General features: G+C 38.6%; 1 protein-coding gene across 3 annotated transcripts in view; it reads right to left on the bottom strand.

The window, feature by feature from the left end:
- The window catches only part of bmal1 (basic helix-loop-helix ARNT like 1), a 72486-nt gene that overhangs the window by 3795 nt on the left and 48210 nt on the right, over positions 1-20481 (bottom strand). For 2 of the 3 annotated variants that reach the window (XM_003224175.4, XM_016995596.2), the window contains exons 6-17: positions 20435-20476; positions 19373-19530; positions 17886-17965; positions 12020-12112; positions 11446-11563; positions 11035-11184; positions 10322-10568; positions 7762-7868; positions 7350-7500; positions 5307-5395; positions 3231-3339; positions 1823-1916 (exon numbers count right to left, since the gene is read on the bottom strand). In XM_003224175.4, the coding sequence (XP_003224223.1) occupies positions 1823-1916; positions 3231-3339; positions 5307-5395; positions 7350-7500; positions 7762-7868; positions 10322-10568; positions 11035-11184; positions 11446-11563; positions 12020-12112; positions 17886-17965; positions 19373-19530; positions 20435-20476 (1438 nt within the window). The remainder of the gene's footprint in view (positions 1-1822; positions 1917-3230; positions 3340-5306; positions 5396-7349; positions 7501-7761; positions 7869-10321; positions 10569-11034; positions 11185-11445; positions 11564-12019; positions 12113-17885; positions 17966-19372; positions 19531-20434; positions 20477-20481) is intronic. The other variant, XM_016995598.2, reaches the window with a different exon arrangement.

The raw sequence follows: 20481 nt of genomic DNA, 5'->3' as shown, positions 1-20481 counted from the left end.
GACAATATATGTCAGTGCAGGCTCTCAGATGAAGATAATAAACCTGGATTTCCTCCTACTGGTAATGAGGGAGGTATTCATGTTGTTTTGCTCTTCTAGATTTCTGAAATACCTTCTTCACCACGATTTTGACCACAGTGGTTTTGTCAGGAAGGATACCATTTAACTATAGCTTGACTAATGAACAGTAGATTCCTTATTGGCTTGTATCCAATGTTGGAGCAAGCTATTCCCCATTATAACAGTATTAGTGGTATGCTGTGTTACCATTTTGTATTTCAAATAGAACCAAAGTTCCCAAGCACAACTTCAGTTTGAATTTTGACTTATGCTATTCCCCTATTTGAAAAAGGTAAGGGAACATATACCTGGATAATCATAGAAATAAATGGCATAGCCACAATTTATCAAATGGCAATTGCCAGTAGGTGACATATATATGCAATACAGAAATGATGTCTGAATAATTTGAGACATTCTGTTAAAATGAGATATTAAAATCTGCTTTACAGATTACTTTTTCTCAAGCTGATCATAGGCTTTTAGCGTTAAGTGTAATCTATAACGCTGTCCTGCTGCTCAGAAAGGCTCATCCAATTTGGGAGGTACCTCTCAAAGTTCAAGTGAAAAATAAAAGATTGCCTTTATGAGGGAAATTCTATCATCCTGCGAAAGCTGAGGCAAAATGTGCCCTTCAGCTCTTGCTGGAGTGTAGTTCTTCACAACTGGCTGTATTGACTACTGTGGCTTGAGGATGCAATCCAACAACGTTTCAAGAGCCCACCACGAATTGATAGGGACAGTGTTAAAACAGCTCATAGCACATGAGTAAACCTCCCATGATGACTCTTTGTGCAGTGAACCAAAGTGAAAAAGACTATGTGAAAAGTATTGCCAGATGATGTTAAGATTTCTCTTCCAACCATGTCAGTTATGCAGTGAATGTCTAGCTTCCCGAAACTGTGTGTAACTATTCAAACAGCCAGTACATTTGAGACCCTACATATCTACATATCCATATCCATGGATTCTGTATCTATGAACTCCATCATCTATGACATGAAAGTATTTCAGAAAAAAAATCAAAAAGTAACCCTTAATTTGTCTATGTTCTATATAAGATGTCACTTTAACATCCATGGATTTCGGTATCCACAGATGGTCCTGGAATCAAATACCAAGAACCTTGAGTATAATCAAAATATGCTAAACTGATTTACTCCAGGACTATGGTCTTAGAAGTATGGACTATAGCCAATATGTGCCTCTCCAAGGCCAATTCCGAGATTGCCAAATTCACCTCCTCTGAACATGGGGAAACTTTTTGAAAATCTGAAATGCTCATAACCTCTAGGCTGTTTGGTGGTGGTGAGAGCTTTTCTCAAAACTTGGAGTAATTCTGAATTTACTTCCTGGTATTCAAAAACCTTCTCCTGCACCTAAGCAGTTATTGGTGCAAGGGAGGAGTAAACACAGAGAAATTTCCCCCTTTGACTATTTTTTGAATAAAAAAACAATGGGATGGATAAGAGTGCAGCTTTTAGAGACAGTATGATCCTAGGACCTGGTGAAGTCACCCAAATTTATTTCTACAGCTATCAGCTGAACCTTATGTCCTAAGAAAGTTACTGAAATATATTTTTCAATCTCTACTGCCCCTCCCCTACTTCAGTCATGTGTCCAAGTTATTTATGCTTTAAAAATGAGATTTTAGGTAGAGACACCAAGAAACACCAAAATGAATAACATCAAACTCATGAAATTAGCTGGCATGGGTTATTTTCTATACACAGCAGAGCTTTCTTGAATTCTGCTTCCTCACCCTTTTGCCTCCCGGTGAAGAAGTGTCAGGGGGAGGTGTGCTGGTCATGTTCAATGGACTAGAGCCACAGCTTGAAGGTGAAGAGCCTCGTATCCTATCAAACAAATGTTGTCAATCAGATCAGAAAGCAATACAACAATATCAGATGAAAACCAGTCCCTCAATCAAGCTTTTATCACCATCAAACATAGGTACTTTTTGTGTACAGCAATTTACATGCAAAATAATCCATTAGAAACCTTCCTTACATAATGGCAATAGAAGGGCAACCTGTTGGTATATAAACTATATTTACAGTGCTCCAAAGTTCTCAACTATGTACATTTTATATAATTCAAAGGAATCAATATGGCTTGAGATATCCCACTGACTGAAGTGTGTGCCTCTTCTACCTATATTTGTCCACTTATAAACAGCATCTAAAAAACATGTTCTGAGCACTACTAATTGTTCAGCATAACCCAAAAAAGTCTAACATATAGGATGCCATCTATTCAGTAGTTATGACATTACATGTATGGTCATTAATGACTGGACATTATTATTACTATTATTACTATTATTAATTTCTATCCCACTTTTTCCCATGGGTGGGATTCAAAGCAGCATATGAAAGTTTAAAAAACACATATACATATACATCAATAGATAAAATACATAATCAACTAAAAACATCATATGCTAATTGAAAGAAAAAACCCAATTTGAACACCCCCATGCTGCTGCTCAGTCATTTAGTCGTCTCCGACTCTTCGTGACCTCATGGACCAGTCCACGCCAGAGCTCCTTGTCGGCCGTCACCGCCCCCAGTTCCTTCAAGGGAACACCCCCATATACAACAATTAATAACTTACAACAAATACCACTAAAAACTTAACTCCAAAACCTAACATTTCAGCCTATCAGTGCCTCAATCAACGTGTTTCCAAAATGCTGCAAACCAGGGTCACTGGAAAAGGTCTGCAGCATTTTCCTGGTCATGAGGCATATTCAGGCAAGCAGTTGTGGCAGGACTTTTCAAAGGCCTGTCCTCAATCTGCCCCATGACTGGGAGATAACTGCAGACATCACTTCCCAGTGCTGCATTCTGTGCCACCTCAAAAACCCTTCTGTTTAGGTGCTGCCAGGTTGAAAGAGTAGGTTTTGGGAGAGTGCACTGACAGACGTAACTCCATCGTTGTGTTTACTGTTGCCAAGTTTCTGCAACAACTACTGATCACTCACAGATTACAGTGAATACGTGTATGACAACAGATTTAAAGTATGAAAATAAACACATTCTTTGCCTGTTACATTTATCACCCAGTGTTGCTAGTAGTAATACTACTCTTTGCCCCCCCATCATTTGAATAAAATCCTTTAAGAAATATAGCTTGAAATGTCTTAACAGAGCCAGATATATCCTTACCTATGAATCTCCATAATTTCTTCAGCAATCATCCTGCCAATTTTACCAGCCCCTGCCCTTGTTCCTCCTGGAATACCAGGGACTGTTGGAAGAGACCTTTTAGGGCCACCTTTTAAAAGAAGAGAATGTTGAAAAAGACAAAACAGAACTTGAGGAATGAATGTATTTACTTTAGAAGAACTGAAAGAGAGAGAATCCCAGCAACTATTCTCTTGCTTTCAACCTGCAAGATTAGTCTTCTACCAATGTTTTTGTTCACACAAAAGAATGAGATGTTTTCCTTTGTTGGCCTCTCATCATATACAACTTGAGCTTTTATTTTCATGTGTTAATTTCAGCACTCACAGATTTAAGCGTTTCAAGGAAGAAACTTAGAAATCCTGCCTTAGAAACTTTAGAAACATTACATTAAAAGCTAACCTTGCACATATTTATGTAAAAATAAACACTTCATGGAGCAGGGCTGTGCATCATGCAACCCCTAAAATAGTTTTTGAAGACCCCAGAACACATGCATGTGTGTGTGTAGCTGGGAGAGGGCCTTCCAGCCACATTTCTCCTTTGTTTGTGGGGCAGGGGGTAAATTGGTGCCTAGAGGTCACCCAGCCCTTTTTTAAAAGGAAGAATTGTATGCATGCACCTCACTGTTTATGTTATGTACCTAGTCATGTACTGATTCCAGAGATTCACTGGAAATTTGTCTATACAATTTCTATGTGACAACTGTAGGCAACAAGACTTCAATGTAATTTTAAATGAGTTGTTTCAAAAGCCAGGAGAAAGGTAAGTTAGAATTGTTCTTTACCTCTTCTTGTTTACTCACTTCCATTAATGATCAAAAACCTGCCAGCTCTAAGCCCAGGAGCATTTTATTCAAGTGACTCCAAATGGAGACATGCATAAAAGATTGGATAGCCTCATAGTGTGAATAACTGAGCAACCTCCATTAGATATCCCTCCTGCAAGCTTGTTGGGATGAGAAAGGGATATTGAGGATGGGAGGTAGGAAAATCCATGCACACCATTGTTGAGCACCTTGCAGCAATGTGGGAAAAATGTAGTAAAGACCACTGGAGATAAATCTCTCCTTCTTGGGATAAACATATCAGATAAATGCTTCTTGGAACAGATCTCATCACAAAGCTGGGGTTTGGCTCAAAAAGGAATATTCCTTGTTACCTTCAGATGAAATCACAACAGTGCAAGTTTACCTGTTATACTTTTCAGGACCTTCAAACTGGTACTAGCTCTGAAAAGTGCTGCTATGGATGGCCCTGAAGACAGAAGCTGTGCCTCCTGTTTAACAACCAACCTTCCTGGCCCCGTGGCCCACAACCTCATTTCACTCTAACTAGATCTTTTACATAACCAAATGTAAGCTGACCAAGGTTATGATGTACCTGCAGCTTGTTATCTGTAATCACTTCAGTCTGAGGGAAAAGGGATCAGTTTCTCAGTATGCTAAGCTGATGGCCCCAAAGAGCAGATAATCCATAGCTACCAGATGAAAAAATGAAAGCTTGGTCCATCTGGCAAACAGAGGCTAAATATAACTGAACCTTGCACTTAAATTCATGTGTTGCAGATACCAAGTTGCTTTTAGTTGCTATATCAACAATGATAAAGTAACACTTCTTGTAAAGTGGTTGATGATGTATATTTTCAAAAATATCAAATGTGGGCTCAGATCAAAAACAGAGATGCTGATTACTATTCATTTTGAAATTCAGTATTTTGAGTCTGAATAAAATTTTGAGGACAAGGGGAAGGCAGCACAATAATAATAGAGGGAGGGACAGCTATTTGGTCAGGCAGGACTAAGACTGGGATCATTCTACCCTATGTAATTTTGGAAAGATCTGTGTGTAAAACTCCCTGTGGTACTTTTGGCTTTTTATTTTATTATATGTTTAACTGAATTATCTAGATGTGTATCTGATATCGTTCTTCCTCTCTTGTATGTTTATGTTTTAAATTTGTATAACAAGGAGAGAATATAGACCAAACTGACTGGAGAAATAAATGCAAAGGAAGGCTGTCGAGTGGGTTTTTTAAATAGTAAAATGCCCATGTTACCTTCTCCTGCCTGGAGTACACTGTCCATGCTGTGCGGTGAAGCTGCAAGTTGTGGGAAAGTTGCATCTCCGCCATCAAGTACATGGGCACTGGAGGTTGGGAAGACAAAGACACATTCTGTTTGAAATCAGCAATTCAACCTATTTTTACTTTTTAAATCATAGCCACAGAAGGTATTATTATGACGAATACAATTAACCTTCCACATTCATGGGGTTAGGAGTACAGGAATTCAGTGAAAGTGGAAAAAATATGAATATTGTACAGTGGAGGTGAGTCTCCCTGGTTTGCAACAAACACTAAGAAGGTGAGCCTGTCTACCAGCCTCACACTCGCTGCCCCTCCTCCACAAAGCCCAGGGCTGTGTGCACATTCACATGGCAGCCTTGTCACCAGGAAGTAAGCATCACTTGTGCTGTGTCCACCTTCCATGTGAATGTTGACAGGGCAAATTCATCTTTGGGAAGAGGACAGGGCAGTACAAGCTCACAAAACTAACACTGTACAACCGGCGAATGTGGAGGCCTGACTATACACAGAAAGGATCCAGCGAGATAAAGAAACATAGGCTGATTGCAATCCTGTATAGATCAGCATGGAGTAGTAGGTCTGCCTACACCAAGCTGAAGTATATACCTCTCCCTGATGTACTGAAGGCCCACTGTGCAGCAATTCCCTATTCCATGGAAGCAGGCCAGAACACATAAGCTCTTAGCAACATTCCCATAGCCAGATGTGTTCTGTTAAGAAAAATATTTTTGCATTTCTCCTATTCAGAAAAAAATATCCAAGTTTGTAGCACAACCCCCCTGACAACTGAGATTTGTTAGGCCTTATCCCTTCATATATGGCTGCTTTGTATAGACATTTATCCAAATTCTGAAACTTCTTAAAAACAACATGTTATAGCTGTTTGTGGATATCTAAAGATGAATAAGATTTCTAAAGAGGGTCCAAACAGATCCTGGTAGTCTATGCACGTCCTAAGCAGAATGACTATTGTGAACCTTAAAGAAGTATACTTCAACAAAGCTACTAGGTTTCAACCAAATGAGGTGTAAGTTAAATTTTCTTCAGCTACTGGTGCCTCTGAGAAAAGCCAAGGTATTTTTTTTAATTTAGGGAACTCTGGCGTGGGCTGGTCCATAAGGTCATGAAGAGTAGGAAGTGACTGAACAAATAAACAACAAAATGTTCTAAATTAAATGTTACACGTTTAACAAGGTAAGATCCACCTGCTTCTAGCTTTACTCTTAATTATGACCATATTGAAAAAAAGAGCCAATCAATTTACCAGGGTGGTATGAATCCATGTACAGCAACAATACTTTCCAAATTTTGATATGACAAAAAAGGCAACATTTAGAAGAAACATTCTACACCCTCATACCTACTGAAACATAGTAGTAGACAGAACAACTACTCTGTATCATGAATCTTAGAATGCTAGTTCCCCCCCCCACTATAGATGCTTATGGTTTTTAAAAAAACAGTAAAAGATGCAAACTTTAAGTCCACCTTCCACAGAATGGCTTCTTAAACTGTGGGTCGTGACCACATATTGGGGGGGGGGGGGGATTTTGTATAGCTTGCCACCTAGTGGCTGTTTTAGACATTTATATGAATATATTAGCAACTATATGCAGGAAATGCTTCAACTGCCACTTGAGGTTGCAAACCAAGCTTGCTATATGTCCTGCAGTTTCAAATATTCAACCAAGATTTAATTCTTTATTTAAAAATAAACAAACATGTCAATCTTATTAGTATAAAAACTAGCTTTCATCTTTAATAAATGATAAAATTACATATATACCAAATAATTGTTTTAAATTGTTTTAAATTTCATCATGATATATTATCAGTAAATGTTTGACTTGTATACCTGTTTTATGTACCTATATACTTGGGCTCACATAACCATTTCTCAGACAAAAAGGGGTCACCAATGAAAAATGTTTAAGTAGCCCTGATCTATACTGTCACCTGGAAAACATACCACATATATATGCTCAACATATCAGCAGAAGAAAAAATACTTACGAAACCACAGTGTTAGTTGAAACAATGTATTCTACTTCTTTGGTCCAAGGGTTCATGAAACTGAACCAACAACTCCTCAATGTAATAAAAGAACCATCTTTGACTTTAAACTTGTAACAATTAGTATTAATTTTCTCTCTTGACTGTAAAACTGAAAGAAATGGGGAAGGAGTTGAAGTGAGTAAAAATATGTAGCCTCTGTGGATGTCTCAATTATTTATTGTCTTAAGCATAGAACACTTACATTTTTTCAATTGTGATAAATTTCCTGTTCTAGTATAGTTAGGTCGGTTTAGTATTATTCCAGTTTTTCTATTACTGAGGTAATTTTTTCCTAGCCAACATTATCTTAATGGAGGGGGGAAATCTAAATTTCTGAATTATTTAGACAAGTTTATATATAACATTTTACCTTGTCGGTGACATTCTGCAAGATGTCCTATATCGTCTTGATGAAAATATTCGTAACATGACGTGCCTAGAAGTTCCTGTGGTAAATATGCCAAAATTGCAGTTGCCCTAAAATATAAAAAGGGTGTTTTATTTATACATTATATGACAATTGTTATTTAAAATGTTTGCCAAATGATCAAAAATGAAATTGGCTCTTTCCATTGTCTTTGAAGAAATGCCGTATTTGCAGAAACTAGTAGATGAAATTGCCAATCCATGGAAAAACTATTATTGTCTGGCTAATATCTGAAAACATGGCTGCAGTTAAAACAGGAAGAGCAGCCAATAAGAAAGCAGACAATCCTACTATAAAACCACATTTTTACTAATACCCTATAAATGTACTATAAAAGAATGTCCTATCTAAACTGTAAATATTGCAGATCCTATAATCTATTCTGAAGACTTAAACACTATGAATGCTCTGCTAATGTGATGCTTCTGACAAAGGAAGGCAGAGCTAATTTCTGCCATTTGCCTTGCGGCCATCTAAAAAGCTGTCTGAAAGAGTCATGGGCTCTCTGGAATACCATGTGAGGGGCTACAGAGAATTGCAGATCAAACCAGCAAACATTGCTTCCCTCCTTCCAGTGGCAAGCATCTGGTGGACATTGATACAATGACACTGAAATAGTCATAATAGGCAGAGTTGGATTTACACAAAGTCAATGAATTTTGAATGTTGAAATCAATGAAATTGTGTATCGGATTTTATTTAATGTCAAATGTTAGTCCATTAAATGATTTTAAACATTATTTTGTTCATTTTTTTAAAAAAAGAGTGATAGACTTGCTATCTTTCAAGAGGGATTATGCATGAAACTTTCGTTTCTCCAACTTTAATCCACCATCTGTAAGCTATGATTTTGACACAAATAACTTTACCTTCTTTTCTGTCACCAACACACTGTGGGTTGACATGGAAATTTCTTGGATGCAAGCACTGCATGACTATTATAAGAATATCACTAAGTTTCTGGTACAAACTACTTCAGCAGGAGGATTTTAGAGAGTTCTGGGGAACCTGGCCAAGTATTTTTAATTTAGTTTTTGAAGTAAAAAAAGACATATTCTCATGAAAGTGTATAACAAGATAAGGAACAGAACATTACATCCCAAGTGTCAAATATGTTTCCATGTAATCTTAACTAGTTCTTCAGCTACTGTAATGTCGAATGACTACAATATAGGTAGAAAACTAAAGATTTACTCTCATACAAGCAGTAAGAGATACTATCTCTTACTTGTTTATGGTTACCTATAAACATTGGGGAAAATGCAAGGAAGAATAGCTTTTCATTCTTCCTATAGGACACCCCCCCACATCTGAGACTGGACCTCTGTCAGAAAATGGAATCGGTTGGAAACTGGAACCCAGGATTTTTCAGATTGCAAATGCAAGACTAAACACTAAATTGCATCAGGTTGACTGAAAGAAAGGAAAAAAAAGAACTTGCCCAAAACACAGCAGAAATAATCAAAAGAGTGGACCAGGGGTTGAAAGTGTGGAACATGGCTACAATTTAGATCTGTCGAAATAGCTGAATGTCAAAAAGCAGAGTATGCAGGTACTTTTTTGCTCTATTTAACATTATATGTGAAAGGATGAAGAAAATATTTGCAAGAAAGGAGAAGAATTACTATGAAAAGTCATATTATTTTATTTGTGGGAGTAATTATCCAGTGTTGGTACCATACAGATACGAAGAGATACACGAAACCCTAATACAACTAGTACTTCAACTCACTTCAATACATGGGAGGGTTCTACATAAGGCTACAAAAATGGCATTTAAAACATCAGTTCAGATCAAGTCAAGATATTACCTTTGTGCCATGTCTTTTCTTTAACAAAGGAAAAACAATGCATAGCAAATATGCCATACAGCTGAACTAATCATTTTAAATTAAAAATCTCAGCTTTATTTCACTTAATAAATGGAATATGAAATGAAGATAGCCGATGCAACAAATTCATGCACACTTTTAAAAAGGTAAAATAATAGATTCCTTCCCCTCACTAATGACGGAACCATGGAACTCAAGGGGTTCAAGTTTTGGGAAACTATGGGTGCCTTTGTATAACCCAAGAGGAGACTGTGGGCTTGTAATGCCACACTGAGACTACCTGTGATTACTGCATAATGGTTGTTGCCATGCATTATGATGACATTGTGCATTACATTGCAGAGTAAGAGATGAATTAATAATCAGCACATTGATTGTATCCTGTCTTTCTACTGGAAAAACAGGACAACTATTCAACTGACTGTGTGTCCCTTGTGCTGAAGAACAAATGTCTACTTCTTGTGTGCAGGAATTCCTCAATTTGAAATGATAAATTATTTACACAGCTACAAACTTCATGTGTATATACAATTGTTCTGAAGTACTCTGTAATTTATCTACTTTCACAGTAACATTATTACTATTCTGACCAAGTCATCTAGTAGGCTAAAGAATAAACATCAACTTTGGACCGCTATCCAGGTACCCTGAGTTAAAGATGTTGTTCTTACCTTTGATCTACAAATACAAATTTCCCATCGATTGCATGCCGGGAAACATATTCTGTTGGTTTAACCCTGATCTCTCCATTTACTGGTTGAGGAACTACGTGAGGATGCAACCGTCCAATTGCAACGAGGCAGCTTAAATTACAGCCTTCGTTATCAGGCTCATTGTCTTCATCTAGTCCCATTTTTGTTGGTGGCCAGCTTTTTAAATAGCCTGTGCTATGAATAGTGCAAAAGCTTTTGCGGTCTGCTACAAAAGAAAACAAGGTTTATATCATTTGTGAAAAATGGCATGTTGAGACTCATGCACATGGAACATTTAAGAATGGCAAATGTAATCATGACAAAGTGACTTTTCAGCCCTCAACAAAATATTTAGCAGCCTTCATCATTAATAACTCTTCCAATAAAGGCCATTTGACAGCAAAAGGTTTTATAGACTACTAAGAGAATTAACTAATTGCAGCAGCAACATGTTTCTAGGCTTCATTATTTTTCTCAAATGCTACCATTTTCAGCAAATACAGTTCTAATTCTATGAATTCAGTTGCAATATGTACAACTTATTGCATAAAATTAGAAACATTTATGTTCAAAAAGAGATAGTGACCTAGGTTTCCCACTATTTCTTTTATATGCTGTAGTGTCTTATTAAATCTTAAACAAACCTCTTTTCAATAGAATTGAACCATTTTTTCTATATTTAATATTTGTACCTTTCTTCTTGGAACAGGTAGAAGGAAAATCTTTGTCTTCTACTTTCACTGATGGCCTGTTGCATTTCATCCTACAAAAGAATGAACGCCTTGCTCCAGAGCACAGTCGAGATGGGCCAGGTGTTATGTCCGTTTTCACTGGAAGCCCCGCTGCATGGAAGGAAGAGAGAACAAAAATCTAAATGATAAACATGGCTTGGATTTAAACTAAGTACACATATAATATGTATGTTACTCAATCCTTAATGTTTCCAAGTCAATTTATTAAAAAACAACATTACTAGCAATATGAAATTTATGCTTGAACTAGGATGGGTCATTCTCAAATGTATATAATCCTTTGATACTGTCACCATCAACTAATAAGTATGCACATGTTAACTGGCCTCTGGACTTGGATAAACCACTTACTCTTTGCATCTATTAGTCTTTCCCGTGGTGCAGTGTCTGAAGAAGAGAGTTGCTCCTTAACTTTGGCAATATCTTTAGGGTGAAGGTAGTCAAATAAACTCTGACCAATCAGATCATTCTGTCAAGACATAATATACACAGCCAGTTAAAATATTTATAAACAGCATCTTGCTAATGCATTGCCATACTTGATTTTACTGAATATTTAAATGGAGGGCAGAAAATGAAAAGAATTTTGTTTCCACTAAATATTCAAACCATAAGCAGCAAATACAGTGGTGCCATTGGGATTGACAGGGCTTTGGTTCAAGGTCCCTCTGTTTATACCAAAATCTATGGGTAGCAGTCCCAACATATGTAAAGGCATAGTAAAATAGCATCACTTATATAAAATGACAAAATCAAGGTTTGCTTTTTGGATTGTTTTAAAAATATGTTTGTATCAGTGGATACAGAATTTGTTAATACAACAGGCCAACTGTACTGATAATTTGAACAGAGGTTCAGCTGCATTCCCCACATAACTAAACCACACCTTTTTTTGTAAAAAAAATCTAATTCACACCAAAAATACCTGACTATAGTTGAGAATCTTGAAAACAGATTCTGAAACAAACAGAATCTTTCCTCTGTCACAGCCCACGACAAAGAGAAAGCCATCTGCTGCCTAATTGGGAAACACAAGATAAAACACTTTGTTATATACATTGATGTGTTTTAAAAACTTTGTCTCATGCAACTGAGTTTCAACAATCACTGGTTTTCAACAGAACATAGATTAAAACAGAATTAAATATAAACAGCATTAAAATTAATTTTGATAAAATAAAACAAGAACAAAACAAATAAACACTCCAATGCAGAACTAATGACTTCCTCACTATTCTTCTGAAAAATGTCAACAATATAAAGGCAAAATCACCAAGTGTCATTGCTAAATGTCTATGTGTATGGTCACACCAAATATTTCATAATAAACAAGCCTACTCTGATTCATATGTGTATCCCCCGCTCTCTATCTGGTTTTCTTTTGAAAAACAGGTCCAAAAGTCATGGGAGATTTTGGGATGGAGTACTGCTAAGGAGCTCAATGTCGCATCCTTTTGCTCTAACAAAACCCTTTCAAGATCTTAAGAGTCTGCCAGGAGCAGTTCCGTATGTGGGTGGAAGAGGCCATAGAAGCAGGAGAGGAAAGATGACTCACTTTTATTAGGATTGTTGCCAACAATCTTTTCAAAGGGGCTTCTAGGAAAGCAAGAGAAAAGTACTGGCTGGAAGTAGGTCAGATTAATTCAAGGCAGATTCCAGAACTTTATTCTTGTGGGTTGCTTTACCAGCTATTTGGAAATGGGTCATATGAAAGATCATGGATGCATAGACAGAAAGGAAATACTGTTTCAATAACATTTCCAAACATGCACTCTCTTGTGCTGATGGATGGTTGTGTACCACAGACTTACCAACGTGGAACTGTGCTGACTGGGGAAGATGAGGATTAAATTCCAACATGCCTTAAAGGTAATATGTTAGGAAGACTTTGCTCACTTGACTGTTTATTTTTAAATCTGACTCTGAGGAATCCCTCATACTAGGGGAGAGTGGTTGGGTTCTCTTAACTGGTGACTTCTCTAAAATTTCACTGGAAAAGTTCTGCACATGCGCTAAGTAAGTGCCATTTTCTACAGGTATGACAAATCCTAGTTTATGTTAATGGAACTACTTGTCTGTAGGGATGCATCTTATAAATCAAGCTTCTCTCGAATGGCAAAGACCAGCATTGTATAAAATATGTACTGCCAAAAAAACAACTTAGACTTGTAGAATTATCACATAAAGTTTGATGCTATAGCAACTGAAATAAAAAGGAATACATTTTGTGTTTCACGTGACACTAAGTGATCAAAATACAAGATTTATGGCTTTTGAAATAAGGGATGTTAGATAATCTTAATTAGGGAAGCATAACATATTATTTGCATTGTTAAATATACAGTCCAAAGAATTCATGGAAATAACACAGGTTTCCTACATTCAATACTAATCAAGGCAATTTTCAACAGTTTGATTTTTAAAATCTGTCATCTGATTTTTGAGATTAACAAAAAATTATAACAGGTCCAGTATAAGTGCATTTGGGGTCTCCTTGTTAATTATAGAAGACATTAGATCTGTAAGAAACAGAAAATGGCTCAGAGGAAGAAAAACAGAAATGTTGCCCAACCTCTGCTATCACAAAGAGCCTGCTCTTTTTCATAGAACAGTTATTATGGCTGCTCATCAGTGCTGGTACTTCCTTTCCACAAATGCATTCACCCCATGTGCACCTAGAATCATAGAATAGTAGAGTTGGAAGAGACCTCAAGGGCCATCTAGTCCAACCCCCCGCTAAGAAGCAGGAAATCGCATTCAAAGCACCCCCGACAGATGGCCATCCAGCCTCTGCTTAAAAGCCTCCAAAGAAGGAGCCTCCACCACGGCCCGGGGGAGAGAGTTCCACTGCCGAACAGCCCTCACAGTGAGGAAGTTCTTCCTGATGTTCAGGTGGAATCTCCTTTCCTGTAGTTTGAAGCCATTGTTCCGTGTCCTAGTCTGCAGGGCAGCAGAAAATAAGCTTGCTCCCTCCTCCCTATGACTTCCCCTCACATATTTGTACATGGCTATCATGTCTCCTCTCAGCCTTCTCTTCTGCAGGCTAAACATGCCCAGCTCTTTAAGCCTCTCCTCATAGGGCTTGTTCTCCAGACCCTTCATCATTTTAGTTGCCCTCCTCTGGACGCTTTCCAGCTTGTCAGCATCTCCCTTCAACTGTGGTGCCCAAAACTGGACACAGTATTCCAGGTGTGGTCTGACCAAGGCAGAATAGAGGGGGAGCATGACTTCCCTGGATCTAGACGTTATTCCCCTATTGATGCAGGCCAAAATCCCATTGGCTTTTTTAGCTGCCGCATCACATTGTAGGCTCATGTTTAACTTGTTGTCCACGAGGACTCCAAGATCTTTTTCGCACACACTGCTGTCAAGCCAGGCGTCCCCCATTCTGTATCTTTGATTTCCATTTTTTCTGCCGAAGTGAAGTATCTTGCATTTGTCCCTGTTGAACTTCATTTTGTTAGTTTCGGCCCATCTCTCTAGTCTGTCAAGATCGTTTTGAATTCTGCTCCTGTCTTCTGGAGTGTTAGCTATCCCTCCGAGTTTGGTGTCATCTGCAAACTTGATGATCGTGCCTTCTAACCCTTCGTCTAAGTCGTTAATAAAGATGTTGAACAGAACCGGGCCCAGGACGGAGCCCTGCGGCACTCCACTTGTCACTTCTTTCCATGATGAAGACGACGCATTGGTGAGCACCCTTTGGGTTCGTTCGCTTAGCCAATTACAGATCCACCTAACCGTAGTTTTGTCTAGCCCACATTTTACTAGTTTGTTTGCCAGAAGGTCGTGGGGGACTTTGTCGAAGGCCTTACTGAAATCTAGATATGCTACATCCACGGCATTCCCTGTATCGACCCAACTCGTAACTCTATCGAAAAAAGAGATCAGATTAGTCTGGCATGACTTGTTTTTGGTAAATCCGTGTTGACTATTAGCAATGACCGCATTTGTTTCTAAGTGTTTGCAGACCACTTCCTTAATGATCTTTTCCAGAATCTTGCCTGGTATTGATGTGAGGCTGACCGGACGGTAATTGTTTGGGTCGTTCTTTTTTCCCTTCTTGAAGATAGGGACCACATTCGCCCTCCTCCAATCTGCTGGGACTTCTCCCGTTCTCCAAGAACTCTCGAAGATGATTGCCAGTGGTTCTGAAATAACTTCCGCTAGTTCCTTCAATACTCTTGGATGTAGCTGATCTGGCCCTGGGGACTTGAATTCGTTTAGAGTGGCCAGGTGTTCCTGGACAACTTGTTTCCCTATTTGGGGTTGGATTTCCCCCAATCCTTCGTCCATTCCATGTTGCTGAGGTTGAAGATGGCTTTCTTTTTGTGAGAAGACCGAGGCAAAGAAGGCATTAAGCAGTTCTGCCTTTTCCCTATCCCCTGTCACCATCACCCCATCTACTCCTTGCAGTGGCCCTATCGCCTCCTTTTTCTTCCTTTTTCTACCAACATAAGCAAAAAAACCTTTTTTGTTGTTTTTTATGTCCCTGGCAAGCCTGAGCTCATTTTGCGCTTTAGCCTTGCGAACCTTTTCCCTACAGGAGTTGGCTATACGTTTGAATTCTTCTTTGGTGATTTCTCCCCTTTTCCACTTCTTGTGCATGTCACTTTTGAGCTTTAGCTCAGTTAGAAGTTCTTTGGACATCCATTCTGGCTTCTTTGCACTTGTCTTATTTTTCTTCTTTGTTGGCACTGTTTGCATTTGCGCCTTGAGTATTTCACTTTTGAAAAACTCCCATCCATCCTTAACTCCCTTGTTTTTTAATATCGGCGTCCATGGAATGCCGCTCAGTAATTCCTTCATTTTTTGGAAGTCAGCTCTCTTAAAGTCCAGAATGCGTGTTTGACTTGTCTTAGTTTCAGCATTCCTTTGTATTGCAAACTGCAGGAGCACATGGTCACTTGCCCCTAAGGATCCAACCACTTCAACTGTATTGATCAGGTCTTCCACATTTGTTAAGATTAGATCAAGAGTTGCTGATCCCCTTGTTGCCTCTTCTACCTTCTGGACCATAAAATTATCTGCAAGGCAAGTGAGGAATTTGTTGGACTTTGTACTCTTGGCTGAGTTTGTTTTCCAGCAGATATCGGGATAATTGAAATCGCCCATGACTACTATATCTCTTCTTTGTGCCTGTTTGGTCAGCTGTTGACAGAAGGCTTCATCAAGTCCTTCATCCTGACTCGGAGGTCTGTAGTAGACACCCACGACAAGATCTTTTTGAGTCCCGGTTCCCTTGATTCTTATCCAGATGCTTTCAAGCTGGTTTCCCGGATTACAGTCTTGCATTTCTTCTGCAACGTAACTGTTTTTGACATATAAAGCTACTCCCCCTCCTCTCCCCTTTGTTCTATTTCTGTGAAAGAGGTTATAGCCCTCAATGGTTAAATTCCAGTGATGGGAGTCATCCCACCAGGTTTCAGTGATGCCTATGACATCGTATGTGTGGTGCTGTGCTAGGAGTTGGAGTTCGTCTTGCTTATTTCCCATGCTCTGAGCATTAGTGTAAAGACATGTAAGCCCCTGTGACCTCCCCTCGAACTGTTTATTTGGGATTATTGTGCTCTCTGTACTTGGTCCTTGCTGTGTTTGTGCAGCCCTCCGTTTAGCCTTACGGCGGTTCCCTGTGGTCGTGGGTAATATAGTGTTCGCCAGGCTGTTGTTCCCCTCCCCCAGTGGATTTAGTTTAAAGTGCGCCTGATGAGGTTTGTGAGTCTGTGTGCAAAAAGATGTTTTCCTACTTGTGTGAGATGCACCCCATCGCTTGCCAGTAGTCCATCCTCTTGGAAGAGTAGACCATGGTCAAGGAAGCCAAAATGCTCCTCTTGACACCATTTTCTGAGCCAGTTATTGACCTGTACTATTTTTCCGGCCCTTGTAGAGCCATGTCCTACAACGGGGAGGAGGGATGAAAAGATCACATGTACATTATACAGTTTTAGCTTTGTTCCCAGAGCTCTGTGCCATCGAAGAGGGAGGAGGGAAAGACACTGGGGATGAAGTCCTTATCTCTGTATGTGCAAGGACTTCTACCACCACTGATGCCCTCCATCTCCCATCTTCCTCATTTTACAGCATGGATGGGGCCAATGGGAGGAGAAGTCTACACCAGCTAATGAACAGGACCCTGATTTTCCCTGCTCTTTTCTACCAATGCACATGAAAAGGCATCTCAGAACTAGAATTAATGAACAAATGAATTCATGCATGTTCTGAGAAACAAAAAGCTTCCTATATTAGCATCTCCACCTTAAAATCAGTGGCCCATTTAGAATAATCTGAACTTTTTTTGTTGTGGTTTCTTATCCAAACTTCAGTTTACTTGCTATAAATCCAGAGTTCCATGTTACTGGAAAGCCTACTAAACATCTGATTTACTATGCAGGGCTAGTCCAGTGTGCTCTTGTCATGCAACTAATACAGAGGCCATTTGTGGAGAAAAAATGATCAAAATCTTTGCTTATAATATGGTGAAATAGGTTAAACACTTGTGCTGGCTAAACACCTGACTTGAAGGTTGGTAGTTCGAATCTGCGAGACGGGGTAAGCTCCCATCTGTCAGCCCTACTCATGCGGGGACATGAGAGAAGCCCCCGGCAGGGTGGTAACATACCCGGGCATCCTCTGGGCGTCTTTGAAGATGGCCAATTTTCTCACACCAAAAGCAACTTGCCTCAATTCGCTTCTGACACAATAAATAAATAAATAATGCAGGGAGAGTGTAAGAATTTTCTACAAGAATCTTCTCTCATCATAAACATGTTCAGACATTCAGAACTAACACATACCCTAAGAATAAGATGTTTTAATTCATCATCTGACAGAAAAGCAGGTTTGTAGTTTGCTTCAGTGTATGGGTTTGCAGCACCTTAAAGTGGGAAGTGAGGAAGAAAAATTAATGACACTTTAAGAAAAGAATGCAAGGTCATGTATACTACAAGGCAATTTTTAATGTACTACTGGTATAAAGTTATTTTCAGTAGTCCTAAGAGGTTGCTTTAAAGTTATAACAATGATTCATATTTTAAAATACATGTTGCTTTCAAAGCTTCTATGAGACAGCTACATTTTAATTTTACTCACGAACTTGCTAAACCTTTAACCAGTAAATGCCAATTGTCATGTATATATAAAACATGTCTCATCTCTTTCATATCTTTTAGAAATAAAGTATGACAAGCTGTACCGTGGGTGAATGGCTGCCCCTGAAAGTTCCCCTTGCACAGCTGAACAAAATAGCATCAACCACACAATGCTGAGGCCCCTTACATTGCCATATAATCCAGATAATCAAAGCAGTTAATCAACATCATCTGCTCTAAACTGGATTATATGAGTCTGCACTGCCATATAATCCAGTTCAAAGCAGATAATCTGGATTTTATATGGCAGTATAGAAGGGGCCAGAGTCTCTCTTAGATATGAAACACTCAGCTAAGTCAAAGATGATGAGAGAAAATGAATACTTCTTCCTTCTTTCCTTTTGAGGTGGCTTTCTTTTTTCTCCTCATGCAAAGAATCAACTTCCTGCTCTAGAAAAAAACTAATTAGTTGCAAATAGATAACTGAGGCCACCAATGTTTTTCTCTAAAGCAGGATGTTTAATCTCAGAGATGAACGAAAAAGCACAGCCCTCTTGACAGGAGAAAGAGAAGGAAACTTTAATAATTTTTGCCTTTTCTGTGTTTCATAAGTACAGCTTTCCATGTTATTGCTAAGGCTGGCATAATTGGGTGGGACTGTTTTGTCTTTGCTAGGGGAGCTCTCTGTCATAACTGTGCATGCTACATCATAGTTTCTTGCTTGTCCTCCTTCTGGAACACTTTGCTTTCAGTAAAAATCCTAATAAATATAGATGTCCTTGTGTGATCCCGACAGGAGGATAATGTGGCTGCCACCATCATTGAAAGTTTTCCATCCTTGTTTAAAAAAGTATTGATTCCAAATCTCCATTGATAAAACCACTTAAATCAGACCTCCTAAAACTGCTTAATTACAGTTTTCCTCACCCCCAAGGATTGGTAATGCTTTCTTGGACTGTGAAAGCTGAAACACAATATTTGAAGGGCCACGGGCTCACAATGCCTGTCAGGCAAACCACCAGTCTCCCTCATCTGCAATGTGAAAATATTAATTCTTGTCTACCATAATGTAGTGTTGTACATATTTTGGAATATTGAATGCAAAGTGTTTTGATAATTCACAAGTATCAAGTAGTTCAATTCTTAAAATCCATATATAATTACCATTTTCACAGTAGTTGTTTTAAACTTACCTCGTAATGTCTTCATGTGCTGAACAGCCATTCTCAGCACTGTAAGTTTATCAAGTTTCCTGGACATAGCATTACAGGTTGGCACTAAAGAGGCCAATTCATCAATAAAACTGTTCATTTTATCACGCCGTCGTTTTTCAATCTGACTGTGTGCCTCCCTAAGTAATAAATCAAATAAGTATCATTCATTTCATGTACAGAAGAGAACATGGTTGCTTACATGGTCAGTTTACCTTACTTGTATTGGCTTCATGATAAAAAGTTTAGTCAAACTTTTTTAGTCAAATCTAAAACTAAATCAACAGAATTAAAAGAACCCTGGGGTTATTTGGTTCCAATCTTTCTCACTTGAGTGTTACTGTAGAAACAAAGTATGAAGTTGGGCATGGAAGGGGAAAAACAATTTAGGAGATGGAAATAATTATAGGCAATTAAACTGTGGTTAATCTTTTTCATTTTGCATTTTTGTTTTTATCACCTGTCTGGAAAGACTTAAGAGGGAACAATTTACCTAGCTTGCAAAACACTTTGTGTCAGCCATAAGACATTCATGACGTTTGTGCCAACAAAGGATTGAAGGCAACATTTTTGGGACTTCTGGAACTATCAAACGCATATCTTTTAGCTACAACCAGAAGGTTTTTTTCGTGTCAAGAGTGACTTGAGAAAGTGTAAGTCACTTCTGGTGTGAGAGAATTGGCCGTCTGCAAGAACGTTGCCTAGGGGACACCTGGATATTTTTGATGTTTTTACCATCCTTGTGGGAGTCTTCTCTCATGTCCCCACATGGTGCTGGAACTTTTAGAGGGAGCTCATCCACGATCTCCCCGGGTTGAATTCAAACTGGCAACCTTCAAGTCAGCAACCCAACCTTCAAGTCATCAGTCCTGCCAGCACAAGGTTTTAATCTACTGTTCCACTGAGGCCCCTAACCAGAAGTTATGATATGACTTTAAAATACAACGTATTTTCGGATCAAGGAAGAAAAGATCCTGGGAACATATCTAAATTATACTGTATGTCCAAGCTGAGTTGAAAAACAAAAGACTGCAAATACTTTACCTTGCATTTTTTATTCTGCCTTGTTGATCTGTATATTCCAACCTGGA

This window comes from Anolis carolinensis, chromosome 1 (genome assembly GCF_035594765.1).
Source record: "Anolis carolinensis isolate JA03-04 chromosome 1, rAnoCar3.1.pri, whole genome shotgun sequence".
Lineage (NCBI taxonomy): Eukaryota > Metazoa > Chordata > Lepidosauria > Squamata > Dactyloidae > Anolis > Anolis carolinensis.
Note: the sequence above shows the minus strand (reverse complement) of the source record. Positions and strands in the feature narration are given on the sequence as shown.